The sequence below is a fragment of the Paramormyrops kingsleyae genome, chromosome 12 (assembly GCF_048594095.1).
Source record: "Paramormyrops kingsleyae isolate MSU_618 chromosome 12, PKINGS_0.4, whole genome shotgun sequence".
NCBI lineage: Eukaryota > Metazoa > Chordata > Actinopteri > Osteoglossiformes > Mormyridae > Paramormyrops > Paramormyrops kingsleyae.
The window spans coordinates 31441533-31462301 of record NC_132808.1 but is presented as its reverse complement, the minus strand read 5'-3'; the positions used below and the strand labels follow the sequence as shown (position 1 = coordinate 31462301).

The following is a 20769-nucleotide window of genomic DNA, read 5'->3' as shown; positions in this document are numbered from 1 at the left end:
CCTGACAGTTGGCATAAAATAATGAGGTATTCTTGTAAAGTTGCCACGAGACAAAGGTAAACCTGAGCCTCCTTGCAAAAGCATGCATTATACCTTTATATGTGACACTGCCCCCCGTTTTGACTGCAAAAAAAATGGCAAAAGCCAAACAGTAACTGCCTTACAGTAAAAGATAGACAAGAAAAATAAGAATAATGCACTTTCCAGTATTTAGACATTTATTTGTAGTGGATGTATGAGTTACTAATTTAATGTTGCGTTTTTTCCGTATTAGTAAACATGTTTATTGACCCCACTACTGTAATAAGCCCATCTCTGAACTACATATACATATTTTTGCAGCATTCTCTTAACGCTTCGTACAACAATTATCTTACTGGATTATTTTTATATTTCTGGGTTATAATTCCTCACTCTCTAACCACTACTCTCCTAGGGGTTTTCATACGTCTTTGCTTTCTCCAAAAAACGCCAAATCCCATCAAGTGTATGTATATTGTAAACAGGGACTCGGGGGCATCAATAAGCCAGATCGTTCATGGCTATAAACACATGAGGGTGTTACAGGAAAGAGGTGTGGGCTTTGGAAGGGAATGTTAAGGCAAGAAAACAAGATGCTTCACACTTTCACCATTGCTGCTTCGTGTTCGGGTGAAAACACGCAAGTCACTTCCAGTGTGGTATCAAAACTTGGTAGTTAAAAGCTAAAATTAACACTGAGACTAAATAAAAACTAGACTAAAACTGGAAATGTTCAGAAAATAAAAATGACACAAACTATTTGGAACTGAATACCAAAATGGAAAACTAAATAAAAAAAACTAATGTAAATTTGACCCTAGTGTGTGTGTGTGTGAGCCCCGTGAGACTGACCAGGACGTCCAGACGGACATAGACCTCCACAGGGATTTCAGCAAAAATCTTTGGCGCGGCTGCTTTAACAAAATGTAGACTGGTGTTCAGATTGATTTTTAATGCTTGCTATAATTCTAAAAATGGTAAAACAGCGTGAATTAAAATCATTTAAGCATACTGTGTACACATACTTAATAAACATGTTGATAAAAGCCACCAGTCCACACACTCGATACTCCAGAGCCAATTTTGAGATACCAGTTAGCCTAATGGATCCTGTTATGGAGGAAACCAAAGTATCCATAGGAAATACACAGAACAAAGGAAGACCATGATCACCCCAGAGACACAGAGCCCCAGCCCTGATGATGTGAAGCAGCTGCGGTATCCCACCGTGCCCCTTAGCTATCCTCATTAAACACATTAATATTAAACGTTCACTGGATGTGAGCAAAGGGGAATAGAGACTCATTATCGCAAACATTCATAGACACAAGATTCATTTCCAAAAATATGTATTTATTGTCTGAAGTTGACATCAGATGGATCCTCAGAAAAAGCAGTTTAAACAAAAATAAAGAACGCAGGAATAGATACAAGTAACCAGTCACAGTTACTGGGCCAAGTCAGAAGAATCCAACAGTGCAAGGTGCAGTGGTCAAAGGCAGGGGCTCGTCAGCCAATGGTAGCTGCTCCAACCACTGCATTCTGATTTCGATGAAGGCACTTAAACTCAGCAGCGGTAAAATATAGACATATATATGGACTACAGATATCTTCAGACAAAAGCACCAGCTTCAATATGGCTTCCATCCATTCAGTGTGTGAGATGAAGAGGAAGACCACCCCCCCCACCCCAGCTCTACCTGTGAAAGGCAGAATGACTTTACTACCAGATAATACACCACAAAATTCAAGCTTTGCAGGAAGTACATGGAGTGGACACTGCCCTTTGGAAAATAATGTTTGGTTAACTGGGGGCCCACCCTCCAACAAGTGAGGAATTGCATTTTTTTTTTTACATTTTGAGGCACTTTGTGTGAGTTAAGTACATTCCTGTATTTGCATTTTTTTTTTTTTTTTGCAAAATGCTGATTTTACAGTGAGGTATTATCAGCTACTACTGGCACACATTTCAATACCTGTATATAACGCTGCAATAGTGGACAATTAAAAAAGCTATTGGATGACAGCAAACGTCATAAATAAACTGCTTAAATAATTTGGCAAATACGTGTCTGGAATGCCCACAAGAACCACAACACAATAAGGTACTGCCTAGGTTATTTTGTGCAGCTTGTCACAGAATATATCGACCATCATCATCAAAAAAAAAAAAAAACTTTGCCAATATCAGACAATATATTTCCAAATACAAAGAGAAAAGTTTCCTTTTGAAATCAAGATGTGCAGCTGCAAAACATACCTATACGAAAACGCCTTAACATGCGTAAAATTTAAAAACAGCAGACTAAAAGAAAAGAATTTGCACCAGTGTTATGAGGCAGTTAATATTGAGAAAGTGTTCAACCGAACAGCCTCATTTACACATTTATGACACTGACTGAAATGGTGCTTAATGAAATAAGTACCGATGTACTAATCTTTCAATCAGCTTTTCTAGTACATCGCCTTCAGTAGCCGATTCCATCGTAACGGTTCATGTTCTATGTCGTAAATATATACTGCCCAGAGAAACAACATGCTTCGTAGATGGTCTGAGTGTCACTTGATTGTGTGATTCACCCTACAGACCATAAAGATACAAAATGATGAACTGAATATGTCACCAAGTTCTCCTCAATCTTAAAAAGGACTATGGTGTACAATCTACCAAGCTGGTGAGATGATTATACATAATAATGATAATACGTTTTTATATTATATATACCGATATACCTATAACAAAACAAGCATATCGTTTTTGCATCGTAGAGTATATGTTGTAATGTAGACTAAATTAAAGCCATTGTGTCACATGCCACAGTCATAAAACACCCAAACACTAAAACTAACTTCAAGTCCATTTTTCTGAAATCCAACAGCTCAAGTCAGACTAGTAATTAACACTACAAATGCTACCACACACACACACAACAACATCCTATTTTAAAATGAACATATTTCATGTTGAAATGGTCAGTCCACCTGCCTCCCCATCCTGGGTTATTCCCTGCCTTGAACCCTTAGCTTCTGGGATAGACTCTGGACCCCTGAGACCCTGCACAGGACAAATGGGAATGGAAAATGGGTGGATGGATGGATGGAGTTTAAATCCTAAGCCTCCTGAGGCAGATGCCCGTTGCTATGGTTTTTGGTGCTGTTGCTTTCTTCATGGGTTAGGGCTTCTTTGGCCACCTCCACCTGAAGTTTTGCCTTCTGTTGGAGGTGTCTATGGTGATAGAGCAGATATCCGGGCAACAAGAACCCGGCCAGCGAAAAAAGGAGGAGCCCCATGTTGATCTGTGGAGAGACGCCGGTCAGTCATTGAGCATCGGTGTGTCAAGTGCACGTGTAATAGATCAATGTTTCCTAACCCGGTCCTGAGGGACCTCCAGACAGTCCAATTTTTTGCTCCTACCCAGCTCCCAGGAAAAACGCGGACTGCTCAGGAGTCCCCAAGGACCGGGTTGGGAAGCACTGCGATAGAGGACAGGCGTCAGCCTTTTTTTTGCCCAAGTCTCACCCAGTAGGGGTCTCCCTTGAGTGGCCCCACCATTGCGATGAAGAGCGGCTGCTGTAGTAGGGCGAAGACCGCACTGATCATTGACTGCAGCCCCGTCAGGGTGCCGAAGTGATTGGAGGGATACCTACACGAAACAGAAGGAGACACAAGGGCATCGGTCATCTGCCAGCTGATTTAGCCAGGAACCCTGAACGAAGGTGCCCGTCACGTTACTCACACTGCAGCGTACATGCCCCCGCAACAGGAATGGATGAACCCTCGAACCATAGTGTGCAATATGAACGTGATGACCTGGAAGACAGGGTGAGCCTTTATCTCCGTCACCATCAGCACGCGCTTTGTGAGGTTGGAGCTTAACAGGCACGATCGGGTTCTACATCCCCACCACGGCCATGTGTCCTGCTCTTACCTGTACAGCCATGTTGTCTATCAGGCAGGTGATACCAAAGATGAACAGCAGCAGGTTAGTAAAGGTAAAGGCTCTGATGGTATTGGTGAGCTTCTGGAGTTTCGGGTCTCTCCTAGTGGGGGCAGGAAGTCTGTTGTTGGTGCAAACATAGACCTACTCAACCGGTAGAGACAAGCAGCAGCGTTTTATCTTTGCGAGCCACCACCGTTCCCCATGTGGCTTGTTTACACATCACTCCTGTCTTCCCACCCCTGTCCTGGGTCCCACCCCATCCTCTCGTGCCCTCAGACCTTTTCTGGCCGTTGTCCCGGAATTTGCCATCTTGCACGCACTCCTTCATCTTCCAGTCCATGATGTAGCCAATGAGAGGGCATGTCAGCAGGCACAGCAGTTGCAAGGCACCGAAAATGGAGGCGTAGTTGTCCACTGTCAAAGGCACGGGCGCAATCAGCACGCAACTGGCAATCTACAGAACTAGGGGCCCGCAGATGTCCACAGAGCACAGCCAGGGATCCCCTACCATTAATGCAGTAGATCTCATGGACCCCAGACTGAAGGAACATGATCAACACCCCTTAGAAATATAAAAGGCCCAAATCTGCAAACTGCACCTCATTTGGTGGTGAATGACAACAAATATGTCTTTTACCAACCTTTCTCATTAGCCAGTTCCTCAGAGGCTGAAAGATAATGCAAGACAACAAAGGCATTAGAATGTAAGAAGAGATAAGTCACCCCCCCAGTCACTGAGAAAATGAAAGAGCAGTGACAGGGGCAATATTGTGATTTTTTTAAAGGTGGGGGGCAATGGAGGGGCAATAATTCCCACAGAGGGGGCAAACTTTAATCTGTGAATCAGAGGAGAGGACCAATCAGCTTTCAGGTGGGGCCGGTGCCCTTGTGGCCCCGCCCCCATGTACACTACTGAGCAGGAAGATTCATGGGCTTACGGTGTGGGTTGCCGTGGGTGACCAGGAACTGCAGCATGTTGTTCATGGCACCCATGTAGAAGATGATCCTCAGCTGGGTCATGCCCATGGTGAGGAGGCTCCACAAGAAAATGGGCGAGCACACTGACCTGCGAAAGGGCACCGTACCTGAGGCCGAGAGGGAACGGGAGTGTCAGGGTGCCTCCATGATGGGAGCCGGTGGGGGTCAGCATGGCACAGGATGCATGTTAGTACTACTAGATACGTTAAAACATTAGATTGGTTGTTCCTAGAGGAATGTACACATTCCTAACACACATAAGTGGACAGTTCAGATCCAGAAAGTAAAAATCCAGACCACGATTTTATTTCAAAGAGTGACAGTCACAGAGTACTCAACTGGCTGATTGAAATAAAATTGTGGTCTGGATTTTTACTTTCTGAACCCGAACTGTCCACCTCTGCCAACACATTAGTACTACTGCTGCAGACCTATATGGATGTGGCTTGATTCTTTCTAATGGTTCTACAGCTTCTGCTAACTAGGTTAAAAGGCTATGGAATAAGGAAATGGTTCTGGAATTGCGTCTTCTGTGTTACCTCAATGGCTGTTACCTCAGTGAACTGTACAGGTGTAATGTAGTCACATTGCTGTTGAATTAATCATATTGGGTCATGGTTACAACATCATCCGTTAACATGCTGAGACCGTCGGATGTGAACTCGTGGAGTTGGCCACCATGTTATCCACGTGGCTCCTTGAGAAGTTACATCAAAGTGTTTAGATTCTGAGCTCTTCTGACTGTGAGAGGAACCTGGTTTGAAACACTGTGTGAATGTTCTCCAAAAATACAAATAAATAGTTATTTTTTTTTTTTACTTCATAGATATTCATCACTTAAAAGGTCTTCTAATGCGAAAACGATTTTGGAAAAGGTCAAACACATTTGGCAGCTGTCTCTGTTTCAAGACATAGACTCACTTTGTGGGTTGGGGTTGTCTTCTGGAAGCTTCTTGGAGAGTTGATCCACTAACTGGTTGCCCTCACTTAGGGTCAGGTCCCCTGGGGGAACATCTTTGTGGAGATGATCCCAGCTCTCCTTCTCTTCCTGAGAAAAACTGGTGCTCTCAGTCTTCCTCCTGTTACAAACAGAGGACGGCATGTAGAGCATGAGCCTTGATACGGTGACAGCCAAGCTCGTTGTATAAACCACCATGGTCACAGAGAGAAGGACCTGGGAAAACACGTGTTACAGCGGCCGGCGTGTTTGACCACATACCTGAACTCCTCAGGTGTATAGAAGGCCTCCACTGGCCAGTTTAGGAAGCAGTTCAGGAAGACCAGGCAGGCCAGGGCTGACCACACCCACATGATCACCCGGAAAGACACGCCGGCATTGTAAATCAGCTTAAACGCAAAAGAGGAGGGCGTAGGGGAGAGAGGGGGTGCATTAAGATGGAGAACCCGCCCATTTTCCATACCAAAGCTCCACAGCGGCCTACAAAAGTATGGTATGAGCCTCCACCCGTACTCTAGGTACGCTTACGGATCCCATTTAAGCCCCAACGCCGTGGGTCAGCTTGGCCGTCAACGGTACCTTGACTGCTGGGAAGGTGACTGCTGAGGAGGCGTAGGAGCCAATCATGAGGGACATGATGGTGGAGCTCAGGCTACCAAACATTACTGGCAACTGAGAGAGAGAGAGAGAGAGAGAGAGAGAAAAGGTATAACAACCAAGTTCAAAAGATGACATAATATAATGCACCACCCTATTTAACTACCCTCAGTGTAGGCCACAACTAAAACACATGACACATCAGCTCATTCCTGTTTATCCAGAAGAATCATTAATTAACTTGTAATTTTTAGTAATTAATAATTATTGAAAAACAAAGAGGAACCAGCAGCTAGCTGGCAAGCTTGGCTCTGTGAATACTGCGGCAAGCACAGAGCAGGATTAAACTGGTCCTATTGTGCTTGAACAAATGTCAATGTTTTAATTAGATTTTAAAAGCTTCTTTATGCTGATTGTGTCCGACTGTCCTGTGGAATGTAGAGAGCTTAGGGGCACCACCTGTGCACCCCAGGACGGAGAGTCAAGTACCCATGAGGGTTCCCTGTACCCAGCACGATCCCTGTCGCCGTACAGTATATTATAAACATCTGCTTCTTTTCCCGTAAGCCCAGACGTGAGGCATTCCTGCCCTAATGGCCTGTGCTGAGAGCAGAATGTCCCAGGCTCCTCCTCCCCAACAATCCCAAGCCGCAGTCTGTTTCATTCTCAGTTGCCGCCAAAGATAAGTCCCACAGCAGAGATGCATATAGCCAGAGTATGTATTCTTTAAGTTCTGCACATGTGCATACACAGACACACACCAAAGTACCTTAACAGGCAATGTCAAACATCTCTGTACATATGTTCTACACAGACATTTTCTTTTATTAAGTACCATAATCTGACTGACTAACTAACAATAAATAGACAACTAACTTATGTGTTACAACATTTGTGTCATTTATTTAAACTTTATTTTACCAGGTAAATTAAATGAAAACCAGTTCTCACTGCATTACGTGCTTTTCGGTAGAAATAACAGATAACGCATCGGAACTTCCTGGGATACAAACGTCATGCGTGTAACTAAACTCTTCAGCCAATAAGGGCAAAGTTGTGTGGTCACGGAGGCGGTTCCAGTCTGTGCAGCCGTTTGAGAGGTGCTGCACGATCTGTCTCAAGTCGTCTTACTCCCGCGAGGTTTTTGTACCATGTGACATGGTGACGCGTGGTGACGTTTTGCAGCGGGCAAATCTAACCATGATGCATTGCATCAGGACCAGAATGCATTGCATATTTGAAGCCGCTGTGTGCGGCATTATTTTCCTACATTGCTTACAGATGGTTCGTGTTCTGTCACTCTTTCGCCGTTTATATTTTCCGCCGGATTCCCAAAATGCTGCCACACAGAAGATTTAAAAGTGTCTGGGGCATCTGCTAGGTAACTTAGTCAGACGCCGACATGCTTACAATAGCTGATTTGCAGCACATTCGCGAAACCGCTTTTCATTCCTACGAGAAATCTCATGTAGTATCTCATAACACCCCTAGTAATTACCCAAAGTTTATTTCGGTAAAACAACACAAAATTAATAACAATTAAATTAAATCGTTCCGGTGCATCACTAATCAAAAGTATAATGGTGGGTGATACAATGCCCGCCCCTGGCCCTACAGGTACGAATTACTTCAATGTGTTTTGTGCCATATTTACTGCGGCAAGTGTAGCAAAACTGTGAGCGTGTGAGTTTCTTAGTTTGTGATGCGTGGAATAGGATTTGTGCACTTGTAATGAAGAATTTGAGAAGGCGTAATCGTTGTGTTGTGTTTGTGGAAATCCCTTGACTTAAAATTTACTGATACACGTGTGACTTTTCTACAGCTACAGATTGCACTGTTACAGATGCTGAGGTGTTTTGCACCAATAATACCTCCGTACATTCAGTTCTGTTCTTACCATTGAATTGAAATTGTAGTCACTGGCTCCCAAAGGGATACTAAACACAAATGTTTGTTGTTATGTTATTGCAAATATAAGCACTCAATGAGACCTTTTGTTTTGGAACTAAAATTTTGGTTTCAATTTATCACTATGTGTAATTAATGTTTGACTTAAAACTACTGGTTGTTTACTGGTTGTTGATTTATATATATATAAATCAAAGATAGTCATATATAAACAAATGAATAAAATAATGATTTTTGTTCTAAAACCAATGTCTTTGATGCAGTGACACTACATCACCAGTAGGGGGTACTAACTACTTTCAGCAGAGGTGAGGCTGCATGGAGGTAAGTAGGGCCACTATGTGCCCTTTCACACCAGACGACGACAGGAAATGGAAACTGCAGCCCGTCTCCTTCACTGGAACACCATCAACGTCGTCTGGCGTCTCGGTCACAAGCATAAACAAAACCCTGCCCTCTGGCTAAATGGGGGCAATTCCTATGCACACGTCAGTCAAGTTATTTCCCTACTGTACAAACAAAAGAAGAAATATCTTATTTAAAAATGGCTTATAAATATATATTTAAGACGCCAAGAGTTTTTGTTCAATTGTAAAGGATTCTTCAGCTCTCCTTGGGTTTTTAAAATCTTTAGTGCTGGGTCGCATTCCTTAGTGGCATATAAATGCCCTTTTTCCCCAAGTGCCAACCCATCTACATCTGTCAAAAAAAAGAGGTCTGATTTAGATAACGAACCAGTGGCCACACCTGCAATCCCCGCCCCCTGCACCTTCCTCACCAATTCCACTTTAATGTGTCGGGCGTGGGACACCTTTCCCGGCTCCCTCCCGCCTTGTGTTATAGCGAAGGCAGCTGGCAGTGTGGATCCCGAGTGGGTTTGGATCTGCCTGCTCCCGATGTTTCCCAGAAGCCATCTGGTCTCATTTACTCGCTTTAAATCTGCATAGGATACCTTAACCTCAATCCCAGGCCTTACTTTGACAAGCTAATGTAAATATAGTTTTATATCCCTCAAAATGTGCATGCTGCCTTCTCTGAACATAAAACTGTCACCCAGGTCCAGGATGCCCCCTGCCAGGTAGCCCGCGCTTTTCCAGGCCGACTCCTGACCCACCGCCGCCCCGCACTGGATGAGCGAAGTCGGTATATTACACTGTCTTGCATAAGCATTCACCCTCCTGAAGCTTTTCCACATTGTGTCATATTTCAGCCTGGAATGCAAATGGATTTTCAAACGCCAGCAACGTAAAGGTAGCTCCTTTATTTGCCGTTCGCACGAGTACGAGAACTGGTACTTCGGAGTTCTCCTCTTCACCGACCCCCTCTTGCTCTCCATAGCCTGGGGGTTACAGGTCAGGGTCGGCTTACATGTGGCACCCCTGTAGCTGAGGGTTAAGGGCCTTGCTCAAGGGCTAACAGACATGTGACTGTCCTGCTGAGGCTCGAACTGCCACCCTTCCTATCAGGGGCAAGGAGACTTAGGCCGCTAAACCACTCCTTGGGCTAAGTGTCACAGAGATAAAAAAAAGCAAACGTGTTGGATGCACAAGTATTTTCCCCCCACGACTCAGTACTTGGTGGAACCAAATTTTGCTCCAATTACAGTAGCAAGCATTTCAGGGTATGTTTATACCAGCTTTGCACACCTAGACACTGCAGTTTTTGCCCATTTTCCTGGAACATTAACCTCCACCCTAGTCTCAAGTCTCTAGCAGACTGAAGCTGAATCTCTTCAAGAATCGTTTTGCATTTAGCTCCATACATCTTGTCTTCAATCTTCACCAGTTTCCCAGAATCTGCCGAGGAAAAGCTTCCCCACAGCATGACGCTGCCACCGTCGTGTGTCTCTGCAGGGATGATGTGCTCAGGGTGATGTGCTCAGGGTGATGTGCAGTGTCTATTTGCCACACATAGTGCTTTGCTCCAGGGACAGAGAGTTCAATTTAGGTCTCATCTGACTAGAGTACCTTTTTGCACATGTTTGCGGTCTCTCCCACATGGCATTTGGCAAAATCCCAGCAGGGTTTTTTGTGGCTTGCTTTCAGCAGTGGCCTTTTCACTCCCCTTCCACGAAGCCCAGCTTTGCGAAGCGTACGACTCCTAGCTGCCAGATGTGTGGATCTTTCCAGCTTTGCCAGAGCTACCACAGGCCTCTTCATTGCTACTCGGATTAACGCTCTCCTTACCCAGTCTCTGAGTTTAGGTGGATGACCTTCACTGTTGTACCATATTTTCCCCCATTCTCTAATAAAAAAATGTAATGCTGATCTACAAAATCTTCAGGCTTAAGGTAATCGTTTTATAACTATACATATAATCCCAATGAAATCCATTTTCGCTGTAGGCTTGACAAATTCTAAAGACGTCTCAGGAGAGTGAATACTTATGCAAGGCAATGTAAACATATAATTTTTTTTTGAAGATGCTCTTAAACACTGTATGTATTCTCTCAAAGGCTTCTGCTCCCCACACTACCAGCACTGTGTCCCTTTTAAAGGCAGCGTTCCTTCTGGCCCCCTTCCCGGCTCGTGTTTATGGTGTGCGTCACGAGGATGGGGGGGGGGGCTCAGGTCAGCGCGGCCCAGGCATGTCGCCGCTGCCAGCACAGGCACAGCAAACACAGCGGCTCAGCCCCCTCCCCGGGCGGCCAGCGTCCCATGTGGAAAAGTCACTGAACCGGTCCCGGGTTCCAACCTGCTGCCTTGTGGCATTTACGACCCCCCCACCCCACCCTACCCTCCCTACACGCTGCCAAGGAACATGGTGGCCTCCTCCCCCTTGTCCTTCAGGGGTCACTACGTCCATTGCGTTTCTCAGCTGGCTGGAAATACAGGCGTGACCGAAGACGACCCTGCACAGAGATCGACCGATAGCAGTGTTTAAGCTCACTTTAAACGTCTAGTACTTGTACTGCTCTAAGAGAATCAATCAATGCTGGAAATGGGTGGCTTGGCTCCTGGGACCTGCGGACACTGATCTGGGTCAAGCGCCAAGCCCCCGCTACAGTTGAGGTGAGATCCAGGAGACCTTCGCTCGATCAACGCCTCCAACTCCTAGCCAGCGATGTGTCAAAACACGCAGTCTACAGAAAACAGAGCGGAAAGAAACTCCCTCTGGCCTCAATACTGCATTCCATCCTTGTATAAATAGCCAAACGACTTATCAGATCAAATGAAATTAATTATAGTTAGTGTTTAACTAGCGAAAGGTACAACATTTTACTGCAGCAGTAACGCGAGAAGCAAGAATCAAACTACCTTAACTAGGAACTGCACTTATTTGGAAACAATGTCATGTCTTATTAGTCATGTGAGAGGCCACAGAAAGGGCGGTGGCGGCGGGGGGGGGGCACGAGCAAAGTGTTTTACGCATCTTTGAAGATAACACTGGCCTTGTAGGACTCTGGTAGCTTTACTAGCCTTGAGACTCGCCCATCCTCTCCACATACAGGCTGACAGAGTCCGTCCCATTGGAGGATCATCGTCCAATCACACCTATTTGTTTTTCCACGATACCCTGCCCCTAAAACATGCATGGCAGCAGTCAAATGCGTAATATATTAGAGATGCTGGGAAACGAAAGAGGATATAAATGTACGGTGTAGATTGCCTGGTGGATCATATGAGCCAACAGCCAAAAAACAGAGGTTATTTACGGTCATTGACAAAGAGCTTGTCCTTGTGGCTTTTCAGCAGAGGTTGGGAGGTGTGGCTGAGGAGGGGGTGTGAGGCCTGCAGAGCGCTGTGATTGGTCGGGGAGCATGTGCTTAAATTCCATCCTGGCCACGGAAAGTCAAAAAGGCTGGGAAGCCAATGCAAGCTGTCATTCCCCCATGATCGGTCCCTCACGGAAAAGACTCATCACTTAGGGGTCCTGACACACACAGGGAAAAAATGTGTATATGCAAGGTTCGTGATAGATTTCACATGTTGGGTAGGAACATTCCCTGGAAGCTTATTTGAGAGGAGCAATTTCAGATGTTTATCATTTGATGTAATCGTCATAACATTAGGCTAGGACAGGAAGGACTCACCATGAAGACTGAAAAACATATCTAAGCTTTTATGGTGGTAAACACAAGGACTCTAACCATCCTTTCAGAAAAAAAAGATTCTGTTTGTACAAGTCTCTCACCGTGAGGGATGTGAAGGTTAGGCAAATTCCTCCAAAGCCATTGAAGGACAGAGCAAGGAAGATGAGAGCAGAGAGGTCTGGAAAGAGAGACAGTAAGGGAAGATCAGCACAGAGCCACGCCGACGTTTCTCTGCTACATCAACATGCTACTTTAATTCATAATAAAGCACAGGAAATACCTACCTTTCTAAAAAATGGAGCTAGAATTCACACACACACAAACACTATACAGAGCAACCGACATTTAATTTACAATGTAAAACCCCCACACAGAGATGGACGCAGCAGGGAGCCCTAACACAGTGGCATGTTGAGTCATGACTAAACAGCTGACCCTTCATACAGGGCTTCTCTATGTTGGAAATGCTTTACATTAACTGCACCTTTATTGTGCCTCTATAATACATCCATAGAACAGTCAATGCACTGCCATAATGTATTTATAATGCATTCATAGAATAGTCAGTGCACCTTCATAACGCATTCATAGAATATTCATAAGCACCATGGAAGTATACCTTAACATCCTAACATACCTTAAGACAGGGGTGGATGATCTTATCCACAAAGGGCCGGTGTGCATGCAGGTTTTTGGGATAACCTGTAGGTCAGCTGTTCAAACCCAGGTGTGAGGACTCTTCAGCCAATCAGTCCTCTAATTAGTAATCTAATTAGGGAGTTGCAGCGAAAGCCCGCATACGCACCGGCCCTTTGCGGATAAGATTGGCTACCCCTGCTGTAAGAGCTTTAATACGGGTTGATAATTATATGATTATATTTTCGCAGAATTAAAAGACGCCCCCTCCCAACCTGCCATATAAGACCATAACCTTAATAAAATGAATCTTCCTTGACTCATTTAGCGATTGTTAGATTAGCGTAGCGGCAGAGGTCCTATCGAGGTCCATCTGCGGAAACCACCCCAGTTCACATCTCAGACTCACCCATGGGTTTGTAGGCCGTAACGGCGATCAGGGCGCAGGAGACGGCAAAGCACGCACTGTTTGGAGGGAGTAAAACGCAGAGAGAGGTTTCTGGTTAGGGCAGGCCGCTGTTTGGGGGGTCAGACTCTTTTATCCACAACCACATACATATTTTTTGAGAAAGCAGAACGACAGATGAGTGATAAGAGTCTGTCTGAAGAGCCCAATACTGAAATCAATCCATCAGTCCAGGGATTTGAACCAGAGACAATCCACTTGCCATCACACCATCGTAACTCACTGAGCTACACAGAGTTTCACAGCTGTTGCTCCTTCTAATGCGACTCCTAAACACTTTTTGGACAATTTTGTAGCACAAAACACATAGACACAAAAGACAGATATCAGACTTTTAAAAAAAAAAAAACAAACATGATTTAAGGCACCAATATATTAATCACCTGCATGACACAATCATTCTTAATTACTGCTCAGCAGTTATTAAAAGGTATTCATTTAAAACTTGTGCGGCATACAAAGGCACTCCCTGTGCATGATTACCTTTCTGAGCAGCAGGGTTCCTGGCATCTAAAAAACCTTTTTTAAAACAAACATCTGCCTAGATTCTCAGCTTACGATAAGCATGTGACCTTTTGCTTCATCCAGCATGATTTTATGATTATATGTGCAGAAACGTGCCCAAAACCGACAGAGAGGCAGCATGTGAGCCTCACGCACCCCCCCCCCCCCCTCTAGGTATGTGGCGCGTGCAGATGACTCATGCCTATCGCTTGTGTAATTCCCATCACCAGGGGCGGGCGCAGAGATTGCACTGGGGGGCCCCGCGAAGGTGCTTGACACTCGAAAACCAAACCAACATGGATGATCTGCTCAAGTGACGCAAATGCGGTCGTTCACTGGCCGTGGGAAACGCAGCAGGAAGCCAGAAAGGAGATTTCACCAAAGACTGTATACAAACACCTTTTCTGCTCTCTACGATCAAAATAACAACGAAAATGGCTGGCGGGTTTGAAGAATGGTTGACCGAGAATGTCCGGAAATACGGCCATTTTTATGATTTCGCGCCGCCGGAGTGTAGAGACTCCCAGACGGCTGCAAACAAACATAAAACAGGTTTATAACTGCGATGTGCTGCATGTCCCTGCAGACTGTCAGTACATAATGCATCAACAGTTTTAGCAAAATAATTATTTTTTAATATAATATATATGCTACAGCTTTGCTCTACAGCGCCACCCCTAGGCGTGGCATGAAAGTACACGGTTGCCCGCCACATAGGCACAAAAAGTATGAACATTCCGGACCGCAGTATGCATGAACCAGGCCATATGGGTGTTCCACTTAACAGACCCCCCCCCCCCCCCTTGCATACCCTCCATTCTCGTCTCTCTTCCTTCACTGCCCCCCTGGAGCGAGTTCTAACGCACCCTGGGGTGTTCGTCTAGCCGTCCTCACCAAATCACCCTTCACACCTCCCTCGTTTTATCACCAGCCGCTTTACAATGACTAGAATAATGTAACCAAGCATCCCAAGAAGAAAAGGTCTAGGAACTAGGTCAGGACCAGGACAGCATAGAATAATGTCTGTGTGCTCGGACCAGTAGGTCATCGATTCGATTCTTCCCTCCCAGACCCCCGTGTCACATCTGGCTTACCTTCCTAGAAGACGCAGCGGACGGGGCCCGAACTTATCCATCAGGATCCCTAGGGGGAGGGTGGCTGCACTGAGCAGGAAGGAGCCGATGGTGAAGCCCAGGTTGAGCATCTCCTCCTGCTCCACACAGGTGAGCCACAGCACCTCCTCACCGGTGGCGTTGGCGGCCGTCGTCTTGTTCGCTGAGGACAGGGCATCCGTGGTGAATTAAAGCCTCCATTCCATACCTTCCAGCTCACAAAACTTAAGGACTTTGACTTTTACACATAACGACGTTGGGTCCAGCCGCAACACCTCAGATTGGACCTCGTCGTTCTCCATGTCAATAACAGCTGGTGTGGTTTTAGCAACACCTTGAGTAAACAGCCTTACAAGACTAAGGCTCGACTCGGGCCGTACCTGAGCACAAGTGCGAATACAAGCCCTCGTTCTTCAGCATGATCAGCAGGGAGCCCCAGCCCAGGAGCACGGCGGAGAAGAGCAGATTCTCCACCACGGCTGTTCCCGCCATCCACAGCCGTCTCCGGTAGGCCACAGCGGGGGAGGGTGCCATCTTGCCAAGACGCAGACGCCGAGAGAAAAGTCAGTGTCAGGGGCGCCAAGTATCTGCCACCAGATTAGCGACTAATATCTGAACGCTAAAGTGCTGGATACACAAGTTTTGGTTTGTATCAGAATTTCTTCCATAAACTAGACAGTTAAAAAGAGACTTCCTCTTACTTGTTTTTATGGTTTGGTCACCTGACTGATACACATATGAGCTCTGACTCCTGTTTAGTTACCCAGAAATTACTCAGGGGAGGTCAGTATAACCACTTGTTCAAATACACCAAAAAATTTAGCAGGTACAAACTACATATAAAACACACCAAAAATACAGTTTAAATGCCAACTGGTATTTATATACTTAAAATAAACCTTGCAATAAATGAACGGTTCATTCAATGTTTGAATGAACATTCAAAATCAACTAAATTAGAAGAAAATGTCAAAAAGGAAGCCAAACATTGTGGAAGTCATGGCAACGTCCGCAGTGGAACAGGAAGTCCGTGCGCATGTGCAGTGCAAGCTAATGTAGCTTCCTGCCACTGAGGATTGGAGCACTGGACAAACCCAGGAGAAAAATTCATCCCTCCATTCACAACATAAGCGCTTATCCAGGTCAGGATTGCAGAGGGCTGGTGTCTCTCCAAAACATACAGGGCACAAGGCAGGCCGCCAGGAATGAAACGTGTCTCTCCAAACGCATAATCATGGAAGGGCTCAAACTGTAAAACAATTCAGAAAACATGTGACTCTAGTTTCTTACTTTTGACAGATAACGATATTTAAAACCGCTACATCTTAGCAGAGCCCTGTGTAGTGTCTCCCTGAGCTTAAATAATCCTTTAACACAATAGAAGCCCTAATTCACTGCCCTGTTGCCAGTGTGCAATTCACAACTGTCCTACAAAGCCCTTGACTGTCCACTCATTTCTAATTACGTACTGCTTCTTGAGGGTGTGCACCAGAACCTATTCCAGTCAGGCATGTCACACTCCGAGTGGAAAAGCAGTTTGTTACAGTGCTCTCACCAAGAAGAGGCATCGGCAGACCTGCTCTGGGGATGGAACAGGGTCGCCTCAGTCCTGGAAAATCCCAGCACACCCAGTCATTGACCAAAAATACTGCAAATAGCGACACTGTTCCAAAGGTTCATTTAGGTCTGTTTCGAAGGGAATTTATGTTCCTACGTGGCAGTGTAATCTCCAGTATTTTTAATACATTGTTAATTCAGTATATTTAAGCCACCCTAGGTAAGCAGGCTGGGCACTCTGCTCCCTACATCGACGGAGAAGAGGTAGAGAGGGTGGAGAGCTTCAAGTTCCTGGGAGTCCACACCTCTGCCGACCTCACCTGGTCCACAAACATCTCTCACCAGGTGGGGAAGGCACAACAAAGATTGTACTTCCTCAGGAAGACGCGTCAGGCCCACCTCCCCCAAAAGCAGCTCAACCATCGAGAGCCTCCTGACCTACTGCTGCACAGTGTGGTTCAGTAGCTGCACTGAGGAAGACAGGAAGAACCTGCAGCGGGTGGTAAGGGCAGCAGGGCGGGTAATCGGAACGGCACTACCCCCCCCCAAGGATATCTACACTGGCAGACTCCACCGGAGAGCCAATAAAATCATTAAAGACTCCTCACACCCTGGACACTATCTTTTCTCCCCCCTCCCCGCTGGCAAACGCTACAGGTCAATCAAAGCAAGAACAAAGAGACTTAACAAAAGCTTTTACACACAGGCAGTCATGCGCCCACCCCCCACCCCCCAAGTGACTATTTCTGGGACACAGTATCCGCCCTCAATAATAGGAGCGCTGTCTCTTTTTGTGTTTCATTCTCTTATTTATTACTTCTATGCTGCTAAACAGAGAGCTGCTAAACTGTTTTTCACTATTTCTGTAATAGCGACAATAAAGATCTATCTTATCTTAGCCATTTAATTTTTGCTGGCTGGGTGTCGTCTTCATCCATTTCACCACTGAGGCAACTTCTTTTTTTTTTTTTTTTTAAAGTGAAAGTGATCATTTGTCATTATCGACACACCACAGCAAAATGTGTCCTCTGCATTTAACCCCTATGTGACATAGCAGGGGACAGCTATCGTATAGCACTCAGAGAGCAGTACCATGCTGAAGGTACCTTAGTGTCATTTTACTGGTCAGGGATTTGAACCAGCAACCTTTTGATTAGAAGCACATTTCCCTAACCATTAGGCCACCACCTACTCTTTGAACATAGAGGCAGTGTGTGATGCTCCAATTGTCACCCACTACGCAGCACATGTGTAGAGAGTGGCTGGTCATGAAATAGTCTGATTGGGTGAAGACGCAGTTGGCTCTTTGAGTGCATTCCATTGCCTATAAAGACACAGTATAGTCTCTGTCTGTTAATCAGCTACAGCTCTGACTGAATATGTTAACTCACATAAACAAAAGGCTCAGACTCAGAGACAGAACACAGACTGGAATGAAATGTGCTATTTACAGGACAGATGACCAAAATCCGGCGTGGTCCCAGAAAATCCTGGAGGAGCGGTAACCCTTGGATGGAAACGTGGGGACTCAACATGGACACAGGAAAAATGTGCAGACACACCGAGACAGGCCCCACAGCCCTGGAAAAGTGGGGCTGGACCACAATGCACCATTCACATACACCACAGTTAGGAACTATCACTGCAGTATCATCAGTCTGGTAGTGTATGGCTCAGCAAGCTGCGCCTCTGTCCCTATAATCGGAAGGTTGCAGGTTCAAGCCCGGCTTCGGCAGAATAGTCACGTCTGTGCGTTCGCAAAACCTTCCCCCATGTCGTGAGTGTGGCTGATTAAAACCAAGAGGTATACGTAAAGATTAGCGAAGAGCTGAGAATTCTTCATGGTAAGATGTTAACCTTGGCGGAGGAATAACAAATATCGCCGATTGCGAAACGAACACGCACGCTTCGTCAGTTTGCTAATCATTCGAATAATCGGGCTTCACGATTTTCTTGCATGGTGACAATGACCATTTTCGACACTTTTTTTAGGGGTTCTTTCAGGCCACTACAGAACAAAGCGTGCGTAGCGGAACGCACGTAAAGCCTGCGGTCACAAAATACATAAGTGATTTATGACGTTTGGTCTCGGATCACTCAGACACTGTCACCCTCATCGCACGCTGCAGCCAAAATGTCATCGAAAGGTCCCCCAGCCCTCGTCACGGAACAGTTAAGCCTACTAAATAATAATAAATAGAGAGTAAGCAGACACCCCCACAACACTCAACGCGTACATACTTCAAGTTAATTAACGCTCGTTACGTAATACCTTCTCCACTTCAGGGGGCTCGGAGCCCCTTTAATTAAATTTCGAGTTTCTTGTATCTGAAATGCAGATGACGCCGGCCGGGGGCGGATGGACGTCCTGCTGCGTGTGAAACCTCAAACATACCCATGTCATTTAAGGGTACACCACCACTTAACCCCGCCTGCAAGAAATCAGCTGGACACGTTCTTAAACAATAGCAGCTGTTGTTTTTGTTTTGGACTGCAAAAAACGGAGGCATCTTAAACACCAAATAATACATCATTAAACTCATCACTGGCAGGGTATATCTATACAGTAGGCCTATATGAGTATTGTTAAGCAACAGTCAAAACTGGATTTAGATTTTTTTATAGTAATATCACGACTGCTCAGCAATCATTAAACTACACTATCGACCACACTACGTTTATAATAGCTATTTTCTCCAACTTCAAATGCATAAAAAAAAAACCTACTATTAGTTAACCATAAGTTTTAGTTGCTGATTAGGCTCGTTATTAAGCAATGTAACATCCATTGATGGTTTCAATTCGTGAACTAACATTCAACGTAAAGTATACAGTATAGTATAGATTTGGGACTGATGTCTGAACACTTTGGCCAAAGTATAAGCTCATCATGTGCTCTTTAGATGTTTAATTAAAGCCGATTTATATTTTAATCAGCTGAAATACTGCCGGCAATTTAAATCAATGGCCTAAGTACATCAAAAGAGTTGCTCGATAGTTGTAATAAATGCCTGATCTCGCCTATACGCCTGGCAGAGTGCCGCGGGGGGCACCGAATAAAGCCCGTTTTACAGATTAGGAAAGAGTAAGCGATTTAAAACATGTATGACATCTGTCCGGGCTTGAGAATGCGGCTGACTTAGCAAAGTGACACAGGCCATACCAAAGAGACAAAGAAAACGCGGTAGAAAGTCACACTTTTAGGCAGTTCAAGGCGTGCCACGTGTTTGCGGGTCGCCATTGTTTCCATTCGCGTGACATAAATATACAATGTTTACTGCCCGATCTCAGTGCTTTACATGTGGTGAAATATATAGTTATATATATATATATATATATAAATAAAAAAAACACTTACGATGTTATTTTTTTAAAGATATATATATACTTCACGTGGTTGATCAATTGTCCTCTTTCCCCCTCGTCAACACAGGATGCTTCCCCCTAAGTATAAATGCTCTCAATGATCCGTCCTTTTCATTATTTCAAACAAGTATGCGTCGTATTGCTTGCCTGAGTATTTAACTACCGGGACACTTCTGAGGTTTTTACTGTGCCACCCCCCTCAGTTCCCCCTCCTCCCTAGTTCCTCCCCTCCCTTTACCCGTCTTTTTCTCCCCTTCTCAGTTTCCGAAATGTATTTACTACACAAACACATGCGCATAATGATTATATCTTTCTTTTCCATAGTCGTTTTACCGATCAGAATATCATGGTATTTGGTATGAGACATCGACTGAAGTTTCTATGTATTTCCTACATAGTTTTAAGTCAAAGTTGGATGCCTGTATGTATACGGTCATCAGTATTAAATTAAATTACAGTTAAATTATAATTGTACTCCGCGACACAGATGGATAAGTGGTTTGGAAAATGAATGAATGAATTGTTTATATTGATTTTGTTTTCTTAAAAATATTTCTAACCTGTTGAACGCGAACTTCCACCGTACTCACTTTCAGCATATCATCATAATAGCTTAACATAGGCTATATACTGTGACCTACGCGTATATTGTGACTATCGGCATTAAATAGACGGTTTTTATGTTTCTTTTT

At 44.9% G+C, this 20769-nt stretch overlaps 1 protein-coding gene across 1 annotated transcript; it reads right to left on the bottom strand.

Moving 5' to 3' along the window:
* Positions 1–1353: 1353 nt before the first annotated feature.
* Positions 1354–20271, bottom strand: LOC111834180 (large neutral amino acids transporter small subunit 3). The gene is made up of 15 exons (XM_023793201.2): positions 20070–20271; positions 15535–15688; positions 15137–15317; positions 13482–13537; positions 12538–12614; positions 6478–6570; positions 6160–6287; positions 5862–6019; positions 4901–5047; positions 4604–4630; positions 4241–4376; positions 3951–4062; positions 3759–3832; positions 3542–3665; positions 1354–3318 (listed from the first exon to the last, which is right to left on the bottom strand). Exons 2-15 carry the CDS (start codon positions 15686–15688, stop codon positions 3133–3135), a joined length of 1653 nt encoding a protein of 550 aa, XP_023648969.1. The 5' UTR covers positions 20070–20271; the 3' UTR covers positions 1354–3132.
* Positions 20272–20769: the final 498 nt, after the last annotated feature.

Coding starts and splice junctions, on each gene's coding strand:
- LOC111834180 (XM_023793201.2), bottom strand. CDS start 15,688: ATGGCACCCTCCCCCGCTGTGGCCTACCGGAGACGGCTGTGGATGGCG. Junction 13,538..15,136: donor CCGCTGCGTCTTCTAGGAAG/GTAAGCCAGATG, acceptor CCCTCCAAACAG/TGCGTGCTTTGCCGTCTCCT. Junction 4,377..4,603: donor GGAACTGGCTAATGAGAAAG/GTTGGTAAAAGA, acceptor TGCCTTTGACAG/TGGACAACTACGCCTCCATT.